Source organism: Drosophila simulans, chromosome 3R, assembly GCF_016746395.2.
Source record: "Drosophila simulans strain w501 chromosome 3R, Prin_Dsim_3.1, whole genome shotgun sequence".
Lineage (NCBI taxonomy): Eukaryota > Metazoa > Arthropoda > Insecta > Diptera > Drosophilidae > Drosophila > Drosophila simulans.
Genome location: NC_052523.2, coordinates 7821845 through 7840768, shown reverse-complemented (window position 1 = coordinate 7840768; position 18924 = coordinate 7821845). Strand labels below are relative to the sequence as shown.

Genomic DNA, 18924 nt, shown 5'->3' with positions numbered 1-18924 from the left:
TTCTTTTAAGCTGTTAAAAGTTATACAAGCAAAATTACACTACAGCAACAAAATTTAAATAAATCGCTCTGTAGTTGATTACATTTTCCCGGGATGGATGACAACCCTAAGCCCCAGCCCAGCAGTGTTGTCTAACGCATGCATGTACAAAAACAATGCTAGTTCGTAAACAAAACATATTTTTTATACATTACTTGGCCAGAGCGAAAAAACAAGGACAATATGCGTAAGACGTGGGTGAAGCGGGAGAATATATACTTCAAGCCCTTCTACAAGCAGAAGTCGAAGATGTTCCTGCTGCTGATCTTCTTGGTCGGAATTTCCTTCATCGCGTATCAGGTGAGAGTCTCGCAAGGATTTGCCTGTGCACGGTGTTTAATGTGTAAACAATAACGATAGGCCTTCTCGCTGAACCAGCTGCCCGGAGTGCCTGCACCGTGGAATCTGCAGCAGATCAAGCGCAAGCACCAGCAGATGATGCAGTCGCTGGGCAGCAAACAGCGCGACGTGGACGACTTCGATGGCGGAGGCGCCGATGCAGTTGCTCCGGCAGGCGGGGAAACCTCAGCGATTGCTGGTCACGAGGATCCCATCAAGATTGTCAGGTGTGTAGTAGCTGCATTGTTGTGGGTTCGGAAAATTCCTCATCCTGGTCTTTATCCTTTAGGGGCACACGGCTCTTCGACTATGACGCCTACAAGCCCAACTTCGAGGGCAAGTTCCGGTGTCTGGACGGCTCCAAGGAGATCCCGTTCGACCACCTGAACGACAACTACTGCGACTGTGAGGAGGACGGCAGCGACGAGCCCAGCACGAACGCCTGCGCCAAGGGGCGATTCTACTGTCGCTACCAGAAGCGTCACATCACGGGCCGGGGCCTGGATATCTACGTGGCCAGCAGCCGCATCAATGATCACGTGTGCGACTGCTGCGACGGCAGCGATGAGTGGAGCACGGCGACCAAGTGCCCCAACGACTGTGCGTAGTCGTAGGCCGGCGGGAACCCGTTCCCATTCCCATTCCTCTTCCAACTCCTCCACCTGTGCACCCAGGACACCAATCTCAACGATGAAGCTGTCTGGCGGCGCATCACAAGCGATATTTTTTGTACGAGTACAATAGAATTGTAATTTATTTTAAAATAAGTAGATTGAATAAAAGAAACGAATTCCAAGAAACACAATGTGGCCTGTTCCAGTTTTCACATTCAAAGAATCTCACGATTTAGTGAGTAAAAGTTGTTTAAAACTATATTTAATTTGGTGCCAGAGGAGCAGCTGCAAGATTAGATCTTTGGGGACATGTGAAAACAAGAAGCTGCCATTTCATCCATATATGCTTATTCATTTTATTACCAGACTCACAAAAATCAGCAGAATTTACATTGGGAATTCTTTTTGTTTTTTTGCTCGATTTTTTTTTGGTTTTGAATTCGCAGCGTTATCATTTATAATGTTTAATTTACATCTACGACCGTCTGTAATTTTAGTTAATTGGGTTCTTCTTGCCTAAAAATGTTTTGTGCAGTTTAATCCGTAAAATGTACAGCGACAAACTCTAAAGCAATTTTGAACTGCAAATTCTACAAGGTACGAAATTTTGTGTGTAATTAATTATTCCCTTATATGCACAGTGCGTCTCACTGGAATTCCTCTTGGTTTGCTGGCTGGCTTTCTCTTGTCTTGTTTGGATGATAAGCGGAAGCGGTAATGATCTCCACATCGATATACATAATTAGTTTAAGGAACGCGCGCCATCGCCACTACAATTACTTTTCGGATCTGAATTGGCAATATTCATTGGATTGAGTACTTCTTCTTTGACTTGCCCAGCACAATCAGAGAAAACTACGTCGTCTATGCCTGGACGAGCAGATTGCTATATTGCTATCGAGGCTCTCGTCTCACAAATTTGATACTTTGCCCCCAGTTTGCGATGGAAACTGGGGATCAACCTAAGTAAAGTACATTTGTTGTTGTGGCTTGCATCTTTTGCCAGTTGCAACTTAAAGTAAGCTTACGTACGCTAAGTAATACTTAATCAGAGGGCTTTGTGGGTGTGTGTGATTTAGATTTTAGGCTGGTTAGATTAGATGCGTCTGTGCGGATGATGTATAAATTCATTGGGGTACTTAAAACGAAAATTGCTTGAGACACGCTACGATTACAGTGGATGATCGATGATCTACGATGTTTAGTTTATATCATGTGCGCAAATCACAAATCTTTTCATCAATTACAAATAAATAGCATGTAGTGTTTGTATAAAATAAGAGAGGTCTGTTAAATCAGCATATATATAAATACACATATATATAAATATATATATTCGGATTATGTATATTATTGCACTGATGAGATTTTGCTTTCAGTTTGGGACGAATTACTAAAATGCGATGAGCAAAGATAAAGTTACAAAATACGAAAAAAAAGGGGAATAAATAAATACATGTACAAAAAATGAGGGGACGAAACACTGGACATACATATACTATATATATAGGACGTGGTAGGTGTGACTCGACTTAAGCTAAGTGCTGATGCTGCTGGTGGTTCTAAGAAACTTTCTCTCGTACAAGTACACATAGATATAGTTAGGCTACAGATCTAACGGCAAAGCGTATAATACAATTTCTGCAGTTTGCGTTTCGAGCGACACTGATGATGATGATGATGGTGGTGCGAGTGGTGATGTGAGTGGTGATTCGAGTGGTGTTGGTGGTGGTGATGCCTGTGTGATGTTGCCGGATGGTGATGATGGCGCGCCTGTGGCGGCTGCTGCGTCTGCTGTTGTTGCATATGGCTGTGTTGATGACTATTTACAAGGCTCGCGGACGAGGCGCTCAGGGCCACCGCCGACGAGATCAGCGCCGCAGCCAGGCGCGATGAGGAGGCCAGCGCGAGCTCCGGAGCGGCAGCCAGCAGCTGCTGGTGGTGCTGGCGCAGCTGCGCCACCTGCTGACGCTTGAGGGCGGCGGTACCCTTGCGCATCGCATGCAAGCGACGCCTGTGGTGATGCGGATGCAGTTGCAGCTGTCACTTTGCCTCCTCGCCGGCTTCCAATAGATTGTTGCTCCCATTGTTGGTGGCGGCCACCGCTGCCGAGGACTGGTCACTGATGCCGACTCCCTGCTGCTGCTGCATTTGCTGTTGCTGCTGGTTGAGCGCATGGACGTGCTGGCAAAAGGCCTGCAGCACCTCGAAGTGGGTCATCAGATTCGCCGGCTGGTTGTCGTAGTGCAAGTGCCGGGTGATCGGCGCATTCAGCCTCCGCAGCATGTCCGTAAACAGTTTCTCCTCCTTCCTGATCCAGGGTCGACGATCGTCCTGCACCTGGTAGGGCGTCAGGTGGACATGGATGTTCATGCCTGCTTAAAGACTCCCACTCGTTAGTTAACTCAACTTGACATTTTCCCTCTCTCCACTTACCCATCCGCGTTAGTGTTTCCAGCAAACTACGGGATGTGATCCATGTGTTCTTCTGGCCCCCGTGGCCGCCATCCAGCCAGTACATGTCTGAAATCCGGGAGAGAAGACGGCACATGCTGCTGTCGTCGGGCGTGAGCGTCTTAAGATAGTGGAACTCGTAGATGAACTATAAACAAAAAAGAAACATGGAGATAAGTAAGGTCAGTGGGGTATGGGCCACAATCCTCAGATTCCGATTCAGCGTTTAGATTTATACTCTTCACGCTTCATCGACACTTCTGCAACGGATTGAAGCTGGCGCATTGGCGAGTGGATCAACTAGGTAACGAACCAAACGCGACTCACTTGATTGAGCACGACGCAGCCCTTGCTAAAGCCAATCAGCACCAGCTTTGATTTGTCCAGATTGAGGTTCTCCCGCCACCACAGCGGATTGCTGTCGCTGCTTGCCGTTGATGTGGAGGTGCCCGTTGCCGAGGCTGTTGTTGCAGAGGCAGCGGAAGCCTGCCTCGTACCACAATCGTTGTTGTAGTGCTCCACATTGTTGGTGGCATTTAACGCCGTTGTGGGAGAAGTCATCTTTATGGCTGCCGCCGTTTGCTGCTGCTGCTGGAGCTGCTGGTTGTTCACTTGCTCTTGGTGGTTGTTCACACTGTCATCGTTGCCGCCACCGCCGATGTTGCCATTATTCCCGGACACATTGTTCACTGCCTCTGGCACTTCGTTGCCCACTATCGGAAATATTACTGCACCATCCGCGTCCACTGTGATATTCTCCTGCACCTGCAGTATGTCAATGTCCATCTCCTGGCTGCTGTCGTTGGCCGGTGCCGATTGTGAGTTGGACTCCGAGGTGACCGTGGCGTTGGAGAGCGTTAGAGCTGCGGCCGCAGCAGCAGCAGCCACTGCCGCCGCAGCAGCCGCTGCCTGGGCGGCCTGATCCAGAATTTCGTTCTCTGGTATTGAGATCAGGCGCTGCGATAGATTCTGAAGCAGTCTGTGGGGATGAACAAATGTATTTATAAGAACTTTATTGAATTGTACACTATGCACTCACTTTTCTAGATGCTGGAGGGCATGGTTCATGGGCGTGTGATCCGGAACTCCAGCGTTGTTGCCCCGTACAAAGTTGTCAAAGCAACTGAATGTCTTGAACTCCATGCTGGAAATGAAAAAGCGGTTATAATTACATATAAATTATTATTAAAATATGCAAAAACTAACCGCACGGGCCGGATGACGATGATGTGTGACCGGGGAAAGGCCTCGCGCAGAAGGATGGCCGAGTTCTCGAGGTTGTACTTCATGTAGCCCCGGCTGTCACGGTTTGTCTCCATGCTCTCCGGGAAGTCCTGCACGTCGCCACCAAAGTAAATTATGGCCGTGGAGTCCTCCGGCACGTGCACCGAGTGCTGGCGCACAATCGGTGGGCAGTAGACGATGTCATTGGCCCGGTTCTGGAATCCGGCCACGGAAAAGATGCGGAATGGGCCGGCCGAAGTGCTTGGCGTGCACAGACGCTCCCCGCTGCCGCCGCCAAGCATGCCCTCGAAGTTACGGATCCGCTCTTGCAGTTGCAGGAATTGATCAATGGTGAGCTGCGGGATCGAATCGGTTCATGGGGGATTACTTGGTGGGCATGGCAAGTGGTGGATTAACCAATCACAGCATCATTTTCACAGCTTCACACACAAACGGTTAATTTGAAAACTTCCATAAATTGACAAAATATCCTAATATCTTTCGAAAGTTTTAAACTGAACAACTGATGATATAGACCACTTCTGTTATAGAACTATAATCCTAACGTTAAATACGATCTTCTTATAATACACTTGCTTTTTCTTTAGTTTCAACAGAATAGAACCATTTCGGATTAGTGATAGCTTAGTTTAAAATATAAATCTTAATAAGGGACGCCGTTGTCTGAAACCCTTCCTAACAACCTCTCCTAATCCTAGTAGTAATCATCCTCGTACGCATCCCTAGGATTCCCGCAGCAGCCGACGAACCGCAGCCGTGTGTCCTCCATGCAAAGTTTGGCGTCCTCGCGCATCTCGCGTGCCTTTAGGCGCACCTCTTCACGCATCAGGTTGCGACACATGGCCACCAGACCCATGCCCAGCAGCATGTAGACAAAGTTGATGGCCAATTTGGAGTGCTGATCGGCGGCCACGGACTGCAGCTGAGCCAGCTCGGCAGGATCGGCTGAAATGTCCTCCTGCAACTTGTGCGTTGCCGCATTCACATCCGCACTGGTGGTCAGTGAGGCGCCGGGCACAAAGTCGCCAAATCCAATCTTGCACAGCGAGGTCATGCAGAAGTAAAAGCTGTTCAGTAAGCTCCATTTCTCCCAATTGGCAAACATCACGGTGCCGGTGAGGACATAAAAGAATATGACCCACAGGCAAGCGGTTGACGGCACAATGACCTTCTTGCGTGTCATGCCCACACCACCCTCAAGGGCGTCCATCCGATCCAGGCGCGGGTGCTCCTGGGTGCAGTCGTGCAGGGATCGGTAGAGGAACTTAAACGATCTGGCCAGCACTCTGCCCATGTTGAGGAAGTACAGGATGTACAGGGGTATGCCAAAGGTGGCATATATTACGGTGAATCCCTTGCCCCACGGAGTTCGGGGCACCATGTTGCCGTAGCCAATCATGGTTATCACCGACAGGCAGAACATCAGAGCAGCCGGAAAGCTCCAGATCTGCTCTGGACTTCTGCCCACATAGCCATGTTTGACAACTCCGGCTATTTGCGCCTGGTATTCCCTGAGGACCTCGTTCGTGGCCTCCGTCCAGCGCCGACGATCGATAATGTTGTGCTGCTCCGTGATGCTCCATAGCTGCTGGGAGCAGTTCTGGCGCAGCTCCATCACATGGCCAGCCGTCTTGTCCACGAACTGGCGTTCGATGTGCATGAAGGCGAATGCCCCACAGATGGCATAGATCACGATCAGGGCGCCCACGCCCACCTGGGTGCACATAAAGGTGACGAAGTTGCGGCAGCAGCGTTTCACCCTTTTCCTCGGCTGGTTGCTCGGCGTAGAGGAAACACTCGATGCCCCCCCACCCATGCCCATTGCTCCGCCGGGAGATGGTTTCCTCTGAAATTTGCTGGCCATTTTAGTCGCACATGGATTATATAACAGATTCCACAGATTCCGGATATCTCCCTTCTGGTCGAACGGCCTTAGAGCCCGACGATGTGCAATTAATTGGACAGTTATCGATTCTCAATCTGATTTAGAGCACGGCGGCGAGTGTGGAAATCAGCAAGTTGTCTAAAAATAGACCCACGCCTTTGCACGGCACATTTTCCACAAGATCAAACGCGAGATTTTCCCGGCTGCACAACCGATCAGCGCGGGCGCCAAAATTCAACTGGTGGAAATCCGTTTCGAGGGAAAATCTCCCAAGACTCGGAGAGCAAACGAGCGGAAAAGCCAGCGGAAAGGCGAATGAATCTATGGAAAACAAATATTGCGGCTCAGATATTTATGCCAGCAAGTGCCCGTCGTTCTAAATCAGGCCATTTACGTCAAATTTATGGACGGGGCAATTAAGACATCACTGTGGTACAGGTGCAATATGCAACAATATACAGTAGTCTGTACTAAAAATTAGTTAAGATTAAGCATCTTATTATCATAGTCCACATAGTACTTCAACTATTAAGGATCTAAATAACTATTTTGCTGAAATTTCATTGAAATAACTATTGATATTTTAGGATGCCATAATAACAATGATCCTATCATGATCATATCACAATGGAGTGTTAAATTGTGGAAAACTAGTTAATATAGCAATTCCTATGATCCTAAATAAAAATGTAACCGATTTTATCTTAACAAAACTAATTCTACAGTTTTCTGCTTAGAATAAAAGTGCTGATACACATATTCCCCTGACATTTTCCCGCAATTAAGCAAATCCGAAAGATACTTTACATTACTTTTGCAGTTTTTCGAAAGGGACAGCCTGCTAGCTGTTGGTCATAAATATTTCGGCACTTTGACGACGGTGTGTGTGGTGGAGCAGACGGCGAGAGCTTTTGGGAATCTCGGAATTGAAAACGGAATCAGAATTGGGCACTATTTTTATGGCGGGGCGATAAATCAAAACGGGAAAGAGCATCCGCCTTCGGGTAACAACAATAAAACGGGGCCCCCCAAACAAACTATACGTAAATATAAACAAAGAATTAAAAAACGAAAGCAGAGAACGCACTCACACGCACACACACTCATACACGCACGCACGCATAGGCGGCTGTGCTGATAGAGAAGAAGAGGAAGAGAGATCAAATACGCAAAAACGGGGGGTGAAAATGCGTAGCGAAGAGATAGATTTTTTCAACACCAGCGCACTCGCATTCACACACACAGACACACGCACGCTAACTCGCTGCTGCTGCACACTCACACAAACACAGTTGAAATTTCACAAAAAGTTTATGCAAAATTTTCCGGCGCATTGCACTCTGCAATTACCGTTGCAATTCACCTGCACTTTTCCGCTACTTACGCTGTTTATTCTCGTTAATCGTTGCGCGTGAAAATTTTGGCGTTCTGGCTGCTCTTCCCGCGTATTTCCCGTATTCCCTCTTCGTCTGTTTTTCTTTTATCTTGCGTCTGTGTTTTCGCGACTAGAGCAGCCAGAACTATCGATGGTACTATCGGTGTTTTGTATCTGTCGATAGTTGCGGTTCTATGGGGGAGCGCATAAGCAACCCCTTTTATTGGTCACTCTTTCTTGCACATTTGTACAGTATTATTAAAAAGTTTTAAATTTGAATTTGTTCTTAAGCGCCTAATATATATAAAATTGCTACCTATCGATACATCGGCACGCAAATTAATAGGCGGTCACTCTGACTACGGAAAAGCGATTGTTAGTGTGCCCAGTCATCGAAATTTGTATAATCAATGAGCTGCATACAAGGTGGCAGCTCTAAATATTGGCGGGCTCATCTTAAATATTCAAAAAGTGCCAAACAACGAAACTATCATTGAAATGTGTATTTAACATTAAAATTAAGATTCAATGCTTATAAAAAATTAATGTATTTGCTTTCAGAATTATCGCCACACTAAATGGTTTTAGTTAACTTAATTTTGTTCCTTTTTCTTTCTAAAATATTAAAATACTACATTTCCTACCACATTATGGTTAATTTATATTTACTTCTCAAGTTGAAAATAAATGAAATAAAATAATAAGACCTATATATCAAAACTTGAAGTTACTTCTGTCATTAAATTCGATTTTTAATAACACAAATCGCCTTTTTGTTTCTAAATTTTAACTAAATGCAGCAAAGAGGGCAACAATTATAGTTGTTTGGTTTAAGCGAACGATTAAATATCTTACAGATGTGAAATCCTTATACTCCACTATACTTGAAAATAATTGGGGTATAAACAAATAACTTGTTCGCTAATGAGTTAAATTTAGTCAAAAATAAATTTTATGTTGTTTTGTAAGGAAAACAATTTTGAGTGCAATAAACGTTGCTTTATTTTCTCAGTTTTAAAGAAATGTACATTGAGTTAACTAACTTTTTATTTTTTTATTTAGATTTTAAACGATCTGCACGCCATTTCATTTAAGTTGCTCTCATTGATTAACTACATCGAAGCCAAGACATCCATTAGAAAAGTAAACTACCTTTTGTGCATCGAAGTAAATGTACTTCTACCTGCAAAACCAAACAATAGCTATTGGAATACCTTATAATTTAGCTTACCAAGTCTGACCAATTACTTACCCCGTCACCGAAATGGCAATGCGCAGAGGTTTTTTGGCTGAAAAATGAAATTCCCGACCACAACTCCGACCCAAACCCCAAATCCAAGGGCTCCGAACCCAAAATCGAACCCAAACCTAACGTTTTGAATTGTGCTTCCAAGGGGGGGGGGACGAGGTCATGAAGGGCAGAACATGAAACGAGTGTTGTTGATATATGTAATAATAATAATCATAAATTTTATTTGGTTTTATTCGCTGTTTCGCTTGACATTTAAATGCTGCTAGTGAATTATATTTTGATTTTAATTTGAATAAATTTGAAATATATATATTTGTTGCTTGATATATATATATATATAGATCTTAATGGATTGATTTATTTAAACTGGTAGACGACGAAAACTGTTAATAATATTCTTCATTGCTGCCGTGTGCCGTGTGATTTGGCCACTGCAACATTTGTATTTGCATATTGATTAATTGAGTTTTGTAACTGTAGAGGAAAAATAAATTGTTTGTTTTTTGTATTTGCGCGTGACGATTTGCCATCCGGGATATATAGTATATAGTATATTCCAGACCCGATTCCACAGAGCAACCCTTTATCCCCCGATCTTTGGTAGCTCTCCTCTTAATCGGCCGATTACAAGTGGATGTATAAAAATATTTCGTTTACGATTTATGCTTATGTTTGGAAAAAGGTTAGAAAAATCCAGCTAGACTCCATCTTTTTTTTAGCTTTCTCTAGTAGTTTGCTTTTGGTTTCTGACTGCTTGGTTTCGTTTGTTTTTGTTTTTTGTTTATAATTTCATATTTATTACATTTTTGGTACATAAATCTGTGTGTAGTAGTGGTTTGCCTTAACATCTGTGCTATTTTTGTTTCTTGTTTTCAATTTTGCGGTAGTTTATTGGCTTAAAGTTTCTCAACTCAATCAACTTATAATTAAATAAAATTATGATCTCTGTGTGCACATATATTTTCGAATCGATATATATATACACGCACATGCACGTAATTTATAATTAGGAAATCAAATAAGATTTTAAAGTTAAGTAAAATAGGGTTTAAAGAATAACTAGAAAGTAATTTTATACATTTTGTGCTTTGGACCGAAAGATAACAATTTTGAATAGTTCTATAACAAAAAACATCTAAAGAAATACGCAAAAGGCAGCAATCTTAGCCAAATGTTGCTACTCCCTTATGTTACTTTTTATTTACTTTGTTTTTGTAAAGTTTTGTGCCGAAAATATCACATTTAATTTTATGTTTTATATTGTAGGGGTTCCTTTTCTAAATTTATTTTGCGCCGAAACATAATTTTGTCTATCACAAAATGTTTAAAATTAATTACTTTTGCCGTCTCTGCGGGGACGTTTTGGTTATGGTAATCAAATTAGAATTAATCCGTCCAATTTCTTGCCAATCGAGCAGACAATTAAGCAATTTAAAAATATAATTTCTATAGATTTTTCCAATTATTTCTCCTTAATTTTTTTTTAGATTTTTGTGATATGATTTTTTCTTGTATAGCCCTCATATCAACTAACTTTCTTCCGCGTGGTTTCATGTGTGTTTAGTGTACTTTAACTAAATAAACGTTTGACCATAAATATAAACAAGCTTAACAAAAAAAGTGAGGTGGTTCAAGTGGTTCGAGCTAATCCTAAAATCTTCAACTTAACGCATAGGACAAAATCAAAAGTGTGATAGGGAAAACACACACACAAAAAAACAGAGGAAAACATTGGTAAACTATTGGCTAACTCGCCGATTCAAATTGGAACCGATTAAAAAATAACATATAATGTATGTGGTACTTTATGTATAAGTGCTAACGGACTACGTAGACTAAAATTAAGCAATCAACAATAAAACTGAAATGCATTTGAGGTATATGAAAATTTCTTTGTAGTTGGTTGAGTAGCCCTCATCCGTTGCCTACTCCGCAGAACATATCGGTTAACACTAAGATCTAGGACATTAAAAATTAAAGTTAACTAAAACCTAATGTGACCTTCGTATGAGTAGTATTTGTGGGTGACTGTTGCTGTGCTGGCTGATCCTCATCCTGATCCTCATCCGCATCCGCATCATCTGCATCCTCCTCCTGCTGCTGCTGCTGCTGCTGCTGGTGACCCCGCGTGATGTGGTAGTGACCCCAATTCGCTGAATCGCCTCAAAACGATTCTCCTCGACTTTCTCTCTCTAGTATTAGTGTAGTTTATTACTTTATAGTTTTTAGGAAACAACATTTAGAAACCTTCGAAACGGTTTGTGTTGTGGCTTTGGAAAACTTTTCCGCCTCCACTGCCCCTCTATGCGGGGCCATATCCTTCTCCTCGACTCGCAACTGAAACCTTTTCCTAATCTTCCTTACTTATACACATTTATAAATTGATGGGACGATTGTGTCAAAGTTTACCAATAAGTTTAGTTAAGATTATCAATATACTTGTGTTTAACGCTTTACGTTTTGCCATAGCATAGCATCTTCGGTTTTCTACTAGTTTGGGTTATGGTTATTGCTTGGATAGCTAGTGGGTAATGTACACGACTGGACGACGACTAAATGCAAGAAAAATCCACCTAGAACTGCAGCGATTTACAATAAACTATCGCTGTAGCTGTATCTATTGCTGTAGTTGCTATAGTTGCTGACGTAGTAAGCTGGTTGCTGTTGCTGCTGCTGCTGCTGCTGCTGCTGCTGTTGCTGCTGCTGCTGCTGCTTCTGCTTATGATGCTGCTGCTGCTGCTGCTGCTGGTAAAGCTGGCGGTGATGGGCTGCACTTGGGCCCCGGCCACGCCCTTAAATGGACGAGTTCAGCTTGAGCAGACGGTCCGGATGCTTGACCCGCAGATGGGAGCGCAGCGTATCGATCCTGCTGTAGGTGGCCGGGCAGTAGGGACACATGGACCGCTGGGCGGTGTGGGAGTGAAAGTGGTGCCAGCGATTGGTCACCTCCTTGCCGCAGGAGCGGCACCGCCACATGGTGCCCGGATCGCGGGACGGCGTGAACATGTTGTGGTACGACATGGTGTGATGCGAATTATGGCCAGCTGCTCCAGTTGCTCCGCCGGCTCCTCCGCCGGCGCCCACTCCGCCCGCAACCGATCCAGCTCCTCCGGCACTATTCGGCGCATTGCCCGATCCCTGATTGCCATAACCAAGCGCCGATGGGCCGTTGTGACCGTTGCCGGCGGCCATGTAGTGCAGAGGATGGTACTCGCGTTTCAGGGCCGCCGACAGGTGCATCCCGAAAGGGGGCGGCGGGGGCGAGGCCGACGACGAGGTCGACAGGGGGGTCGACAGGTGGTGGCGGGCGCTGCTGCCTGCGGTTCGAGAACGAGAAAGAGAAGAACAGAACACACAACAGCCCGTCGAGCGGGACGAAAATCAGCCCAGAGAAATAGATTTCTTTGATTGTTTTTTTTTTTCAATTTTTTGTTTGGATTTGGATTGGTTTTTTTTCGTATAATAGTCAGAGAGAGAGAGAGAGAGAGAGAGAAAGAGATAGTGGGTGGTGGGTAGGTGGTGTACTAGTGAGTGTGTGAGAGAGAGAGACAGAGAGAGAGAGAGATAGGTAGAGTTCGTTTTTGTGAGCTAAAAACAAATATACTTATGCGGCATAATGAAAAAATATCAAAACTAAACTAGAACAACTAAGGAGAAAGTACACAAAAATTAGGTAGTCCTTAAAACAAACAAACGTCACTAACTACAATCAAGCAACTTAGGTCAACGGAAAATATACATAAATGAGTGACTAACACAGGGGATATTTCGATCGTTTCTGCGTCTCCTCACATATTTCAGCGTGCAAATGAAATATTCGTTACTCTTTTAAATAGTATAGTTCATAAATTAAATTTAGAGATATATGTGGAGAATATAAATGCGAGCTCGTTTGCTAAAAACTAAGCGTTTGTAAAATATACGAACAGTGCGCGCGATAAGTAGGCAACACTTTTTGGAATTATCCTTTGTGGCTTACTTATCGCAAGCACTGTTCGGTTACAAATTAACTTATGAAATGCCTCCGTTGTTTGTTCCTGCAATGTCATTTCTTTCGGCTTCGGATATGTATCATTATTATATAGTTTTATACAAATAAAATTATTAGTCACAATCGACGCATATGTGTAGATGTTTGTAAAAGTAATTATTTTATAGCACAAATGTGGGCAACAACAATTCCTTTATGATCAAATGAACATTTTCCCTGCACACTCGTATTGCTTGAATACCAATTATTTTCATTCTTTTGTTTTTTGGGTGTAACTCATTTGTGCAAAGAATCGTCTTAGCTTACACTTAGCGAATTCGGGCTGAAACTGATACATAATATATATATATTCGAATAGATAAAAGTAGGGTACTCGTAGATGTGGAAAAGAGGTTAACAAATTCAAGTCAATAATATTATAATATTAAAAAAAAAACAGGAAATTGGGCCGAGGTTGAAAATTCTCTATGCGAATGTGTGTGTGTGTGTGTGTGTGTTTGTGTGTGCGCGCATGTGTGCAGGTGAGTGTGTTGGTTGGTACTGGTATTGGTATTGGAATTGGCATATACTATATAGTAGAGTATAGTCCTTAGACATTAGTTCGACTTTTCATGGGCACCCCTAACATCGTTGGAAGCACAATTCAAAGCTCACAGCAGAACGGGATTCGGAGATTCGGTTTCGGAGTCAGAGGATCAAAAATAATAAAGTGATCACCATTTCGTTTTGTTTCCATAAAATTCAATTTATTTGATTTAGTTTTGATTTTTGTTTGTTTTGTTTCATTCGTTTGTTGGTGTGTGTGTGTGTGTGTCTGTCTGTCTGTCTTTGCGTGTGTGTGTGAGATTGGTACATCTGCCTGTTCTTCAGTTATAGTTTTATGATTTTATTACGTTTTAGCTTGGTTTTGTTTAGTAATTCAATTTGTTTTCATTGAAAGGCTGCCATAATAGATAGAATGTTTATTAAAAATGGTTTTAAAAAATATTGTAATATATATTTATACGTGTATATATAAATTGTAACAAATGCTGCAAGCATTTCATGGGCTTGCTTCAATTTGCTTAAACTTTAATTAAACTGATTTCATTTTTTTCTGCGTTTTTCTATTTTCGTTTTTTTTTCGCTTTCATTGCTGCTGCCGCTACGGTTGTTGTTTATAAATAAAACTAAAAATAGTTTGTATTGCATTTATTATTAATACAAAAATTAGATTAAACTAAGTTTACATTGAAACTAGCACGTCATTAAAATTAGGGATTCAAACCACTCCTGATCGACTGCGAAAATGCTGTTAAAGTTGGTTAAACGAAGTCAAAGTCAAGGCAAAATCGAAATCAATTACTGGAACTCAAAATGGTTCGAAAAGGCACCAAAATAAATATGAGAGTGTTTTGTTTTTTTTTTCATTTTTCAAATGGGGCTGTGTGTGGTTTGTGTGTGGGTGTTGGTTGTGGTGGTGTGCTCGGTAATTTGATAAGCTTTATGACATTTATTGTAAATAGACACAGAAATCGTAGCGAAAAGTTACCATTAACTAACTGCTCTGCTGCTATATCAGACGTATATATATATGTATATATATATATATTCATAATCATATTCATAGTGATATGCTAACACTTATTTTGTTTTCGGCTGGTGTCTCTCCCCATTTTGCGACATTTAAAAGGACTTTGAATATCATTACTTATTTCCGCCTATTTTGGGGGGCTTAGCACCGCTTTGTATTTACATATACTTTGTGTGTTTAGTTTTTGTGTTTTTTTTTTTTATTTTCTGTTTCTTTATTCGCATAATTCAAGTGGTTGGCATTTGCGTGGTCTCGTCACCATCATTCATCATACATCATTCATCATCCATCATCCATCCTCCTGCACCTTAAACGAAAACTAGTCATATTGCACATACGATACGATTTAAGGAGAACTCGCCTCCTTTCGTTCTACTCGGTATACTTTAAAGTATATTTGGATTTAGCACCATTTTGCATACCACACAAATGATAGAATTCTTTCGATTGTTTTTTAAAAAAACTTCAACGCTCTACTCTCCTGCTTAATTAACATAATTTCAATTTGTAATGTGTGGGTGTTTTCATGTGTGTTTCGTTTGTGTGTGTGTGTGTGTTTTTAGTTTTACTATAGTTATCACATCATATAATAGATAAATTTCTTAAATTTTTGTTTAACAAAACAGCGTTAAAAATAAACATTAAACAAACATTAAGTCGGGGGCAGTATTTGATGTAGCATTATTAATAATGTAAATTTAATTCCTAAACATTTCATGTTAAGAAGTAGAACAAATAAATATTATGAATATGTGTGTATATAACATATAACTATATATTTCATAGACTTTAATTATGCACTAATTCCTTAGGCAATTAGACCTTTCTGTGTGTATGTGTGTGTGTGTCCACACACATGCTCGTGTTTGTGTGTTCGCGCACCAATATCGGGGATTTGGCAATCAATGTACAACAACAAATTACAAAAAACTGATTTAAATATACATTAACTAGCAGAAATCGGGAAAGAATCACCAATCATATTTACACCGCAAGTAGAGTCTGCAAAACCAATATTAGCCCACGCAAGTGTGCATATAAGTAGGTATATGGTATATGTATTATATCATATAGACTGGATAACAAACTCGGCCACATGCATTGACAATTGGATCGATAGCGATGTTATCGCTAGCTATAATACATCAGATCAGATCGGATTGGTATCGGATCATATAAGATGATCGGTTTGGATTGGATCCAGCGGCAATCGCTCGCTTCGAGACTCATTCGCACACATTCCCGCAATGGTTATAAATAAATTAACATTAGTTTAGTATCCGTAATCAGTGAATTAGTTTAGTTTAGTTTTAGCTTTAGTTTTAGTTAAGATTAGATTAGTTTAAAACTGCTTCGCTAAGATTAGGGCTATCGTAATGCATGTCTTCAGGGTCAACTAACATCGATCAAACGCACCGATTTGTACATCATAGATACATTCTATACTCGTATGCAGAGAATATCTTTAAATGTCGATCGAGTCGAGGAGTAACGCTATTATTCTATTTTACAATTTGTTGTTATTATGCGCAAAACACGACATCGATTAGATCGTAATTAATGATACATTTATATAAAACAGTAAAATGGTTAGCAGCGTAGAAATCTCTCGTTAAAATGTCTTCAATGTTCGGTGTTTGCTCCTAACTTTCTTTCATTTCCTATAGAGTATCAGAGTGGTTTCCGGGTGGGTTAGTGTGGGTGTTGTTTGGGTTGGGTTGCGTGTATGTGTGTGTGTGGGTGTGCACATACTAGTGTTAAATGCAACAACGAACAGGTGCAATTAAAGAGAGAGAGAGAGAGTGCAGCCAAGGAAGTTGGCACTACCACCAAGAGATTTTGGCACAAATGTCTGACAGGTCCAACGATTTTAGTTCGTAAAATTTGTAATTCCATATATATGTAGTATGAGTAGCTTCGAAATACAATTAGTTTAAGTTTAGTTTTAAGTTTTTTCTTTGTTGTTGGTTTTCCTTGTTGTAAATATTTGAGTGCTGCTACTATTAGTTAAAACCTTTTTGCTTTCCACCATCTGCTTTCAGCTGGCTGGGAAACCCTTTTGCTTGCCCCACGAACAAGACTTTTGCAATTAAAACTTCATTGCGAATAATTCTTCTACTATATACTGTATACTATATACTGCATTCTGTATACAAGTGCGTGTGGGTGACTGCAACATCCGTATCTAGTTGAAACCTGGACAATGTGTCGCCTCCTCCTGCACCGATCAGCATTGGATTCCTCCTCGCAGCCGGAAATGAAATGCATCCTCTCCTCTCCACTCCAATCTTCTTCAATTTTCGCCTACATAATTGACAAACAAATTTGGCTTACCCTTAAATCGATTCAACATTTAAGATCTTATTCGCGTTTCTCGTCTAAATTACATTTGCTTTGAGTATCAATTGGTTGCTGTTGCTGCTGCTGCTGTTGCTACTCCTGCTGCCTTTTGTTGTAGTTCCTAGTGCTGTGGTTAGCATAGCTATTGTTATTATTATTATTACTATTAGTAGTAGTTGTAGTAGCTTCCATTTGATTGGCATTCGTGGGCTCGCCGCTGCGGTTGCTGTTGCTATTGTTGTTGCTGTTGCTAATGTTATTGGTGTTGCTATTGCACAAAGTTTCTTGGGGATCGTAGGGCGCCAGCTGCTTCAGCTGCTCCATGTACCGCTCAAAGCTCAGCCTCATCTGCTGCTCCTCCTCCAGCTCATTGTCGCTCTCATCGATGATGATCGTCTGCGCAGGCGGAAGCTGCTGCTGGCGTCGATGTTGCTGCTGCTGCTGCTGTTGCTGCCGCATGTTGCCGTTGCTCATGCTGCTGATGGGTGACTGCTGCTGTTGCTGCTGCTGCTGCTGCTGATGTTGCTGGTAGTAATAGTCGCGGGCATAGAAGTTGAAGGGCTGAGCCTTGCGATGGTGCTGCTGTTGCTGCTGCTTGGGGTTGGGGTCATCGGGACGCCAGGCGCCGTAGTTCCAGCCCAGGTACTGACTGTATCATTCACTTGTGGCATTGTGCTGCTGCTGCTGGTGATGTTGCGGCTGCAGTTGCAGCATGTGCTGCTGCGCGAGGGCATGGAGTTGCTGCTGCGACTGCTGCTGCTGTTGCTGCTGCTGTTGCGACTGCTGGTGCTGCTGCTGCTGCTGGTGTTGATGTTGCTGCTGTTGTTGCTGCTGTTGCTGCTGCTGTTGCGCTGCATTGAAGGCCGCCGCGGCTGCCGCTGCCATCGCCGCTTGTGAGGCCACCGCCAACTGGCTGGCCGTGGGCGTGGCAGCCGCCCCCACCGCCGACGAGGACATTAGGTTGTCGAACTTGCGCGTATCCGGATTGTACATGGGATGCTTGAACTTGCAGTGGGTGCGCAAGTTGTCGCTGCGCGTATAGGTGGCCCGGCACAGCGGACACTCGAAGCGGCCCGGAAAGTGGACGTGGTAGTGGTTGCGGATGTGCGTGACGACCTTGCCGCACAGCTTGCAACGGTGCAGGTTGCAGCCGCCCGAGAGGCGCTCGAAAGTTAGCCGCATGTGCCAGGCCTTGGAGCCTGCGCGATTAATTATATATTTAATTTATTTCGATTGATTGCCATTGTTATTTTTGTTTTTATCATGGGTTATTGCATTTTTCGTTTCGATTCGATTTGATTTCGATTTTCGTTTTCGGTTTTTTTCATTAATTTGTTCGTTCAAACGCGCAAAGAAAAAAAGAAGAGAAAAACAATGTTGTTGTTGGTGATTCACAGAAACAGAAAAATCATTTTTATAATAATTCTTAAACTGTATAATTAGATGGTTTTCAGAGTCTGCGTGTGTGTGTGTGTGTGTGTTTGTATGTTTCTGGTGTGTGTGTGTGTTTATGCGTGTATGTTTGCTTTTCTGGTAGTAGTTTCGTAATATCTGCTTTCTTTTTGCCATGGAAAGAATGATTACAACTGAAAAACGAATGATTGTTAAATCAATTTTGTTCATATCCCTGAGACATGGTGTTATGTGGGGCAGAGACCTCTGCTCGGTTCGGGAGTATTGGATTATATGCATTTAATTGTTCGCAATCAAATTTTGTTACACCCAAAAAATTGGCAAATAAATTTTGTTAAAAATTTCTTCTTTTTCTTTCATGGGGTTTCGAGAATTTGGAAACAGCACTTTTGAACGGGATGTGG

General features: G+C 42.4%; 5 protein-coding genes across 8 annotated transcripts in view; 1 reads left to right on the top strand and 4 right to left on the bottom strand.

Annotated features, from left to right (window-relative positions):
* The first annotated feature begins 203 nt into the window (after positions 1-203).
* Positions 204-1183, top strand: LOC6727561 (glucosidase 2 subunit beta). Of its 2 annotated transcripts, none has more exons than XM_016175538.3 (3): positions 204-339; positions 418-605; positions 668-1183. In XM_016175538.3, the coding sequence occupies exons 1-3, from the start codon at positions 223-225 to the stop codon at positions 984-986; spliced, it is 624 nt and encodes a 207-aa protein (XP_016034155.1). In that variant the 5' UTR covers positions 204-222; the 3' UTR covers positions 987-1183. The 2 variants fall into 2 exon arrangements, with proteins under 2 accessions (XP_016034155.1, XP_002102940.1); XM_002102904.4 differs by having other exon boundaries at positions 205-339; positions 400-605.
* Positions 1184-1334: 151 nt separating this feature from the next.
* On the bottom strand, positions 1335-2990 carry LOC27206462 (midnolin homolog). Its single transcript, XM_016176459.3, has one exon. It carries the CDS (start codon positions 2988-2990, stop codon positions 2607-2609), a length of 384 nt encoding a protein of 127 aa, XP_016034154.1. The 3' UTR covers positions 1335-2606.
* Positions 2991-3035: 45 nt separating this feature from the next.
* On the bottom strand, positions 3036-8117 carry LOC27208488 (UPF0565 protein C2orf69 homolog). 2 transcript variants are annotated; one of them, XM_016184038.3, is made up of 6 exons: positions 7961-8117; positions 4653-5026; positions 4486-4590; positions 3774-4425; positions 3429-3594; positions 3036-3370 (listed from the first exon to the last, which is right to left on the bottom strand). In XM_016184038.3, exons 2-6 carry the CDS (start codon positions 4970-4972, stop codon positions 3036-3038), a joined length of 1578 nt encoding a protein of 525 aa, XP_016034152.1. In that variant the 5' UTR covers positions 4973-5026; positions 7961-8117. The 2 variants fall into 2 exon arrangements, with proteins under 2 accessions (XP_016034152.1, XP_016034151.1); XM_016184037.2 differs by having other exon boundaries at positions 3036-3367.
* Positions 5033-7954, bottom strand: LOC27206424 (potassium channel subfamily K member 2). Its single transcript, XM_016174504.2, has one exon. It carries the CDS (start codon positions 6553-6555, stop codon positions 5386-5388), a length of 1170 nt encoding a protein of 389 aa, XP_016034153.1. The 5' UTR covers positions 6556-7954; the 3' UTR covers positions 5033-5385.
* A 1280-nt stretch (positions 8118-9397) lies between the features above and the next one.
* LOC6727559 (sex determination protein fruitless) overlaps positions 9398-18924 on the bottom strand; it is a 100566-nt gene continuing 91039 nt past the window's right edge. The window contains exon 7 of one of the 2 annotated variants that reach the window (XM_039295728.2): positions 9398-12520. In XM_039295728.2, the coding sequence (XP_039151662.1) occupies positions 11997-12520 (524 nt within the window). In that variant the 3' untranslated portion in view covers positions 9398-11996. Of the gene's footprint in view, positions 12521-14326; positions 18307-18924 lie in introns of those variants that run through there. The other variant, XM_039295727.2, reaches the window with a different exon arrangement.

Coding starts and splice junctions, on each gene's coding strand:
- LOC27208488 (XM_016184038.3), bottom strand. CDS start 4,972: ATGCTTGGCGGCGGCAGCGGGGAGCGTCTGTGCACGCCAAGCACTTCG. Junction 3,595..3,773: donor GCTGCGTCGTGCTCAATCAA/GTGAGTCGCGTT, acceptor TTTTGTTTATAG/TTCATCTACGAGTTCCACTA. Junction 3,371..3,428: donor GGAAACACTAACGCGGATGG/GTAAGTGGAGAG, acceptor GGAGTCTTTAAG/CAGGCATGAACATCCATGTC.
- LOC27206424 (XM_016174504.2), bottom strand. CDS start 6,555: ATGGCCAGCAAATTTCAGAGGAAACCATCTCCCGGCGGAGCAATGGGC.
- LOC27206462 (XM_016176459.3), bottom strand. CDS start 2,990: ATGCGCAAGGGTACCGCCGCCCTCAAGCGTCAGCAGGTGGCGCAGCTG.
- LOC6727561 (XM_002102904.4), top strand. CDS start 223: ATGCGTAAGACGTGGGTGAAGCGGGAGAATATATACTTCAAGCCCTTC. Junction 340..399: donor TTTCCTTCATCGCGTATCAG/GTGAGAGTCTCG, acceptor CAATAACGATAG/GCCTTCTCGCTGAACCAGCT. Junction 606..667: donor GATCCCATCAAGATTGTCAG/GTGTGTAGTAGC, acceptor TTTATCCTTTAG/GGGCACACGGCTCTTCGACT.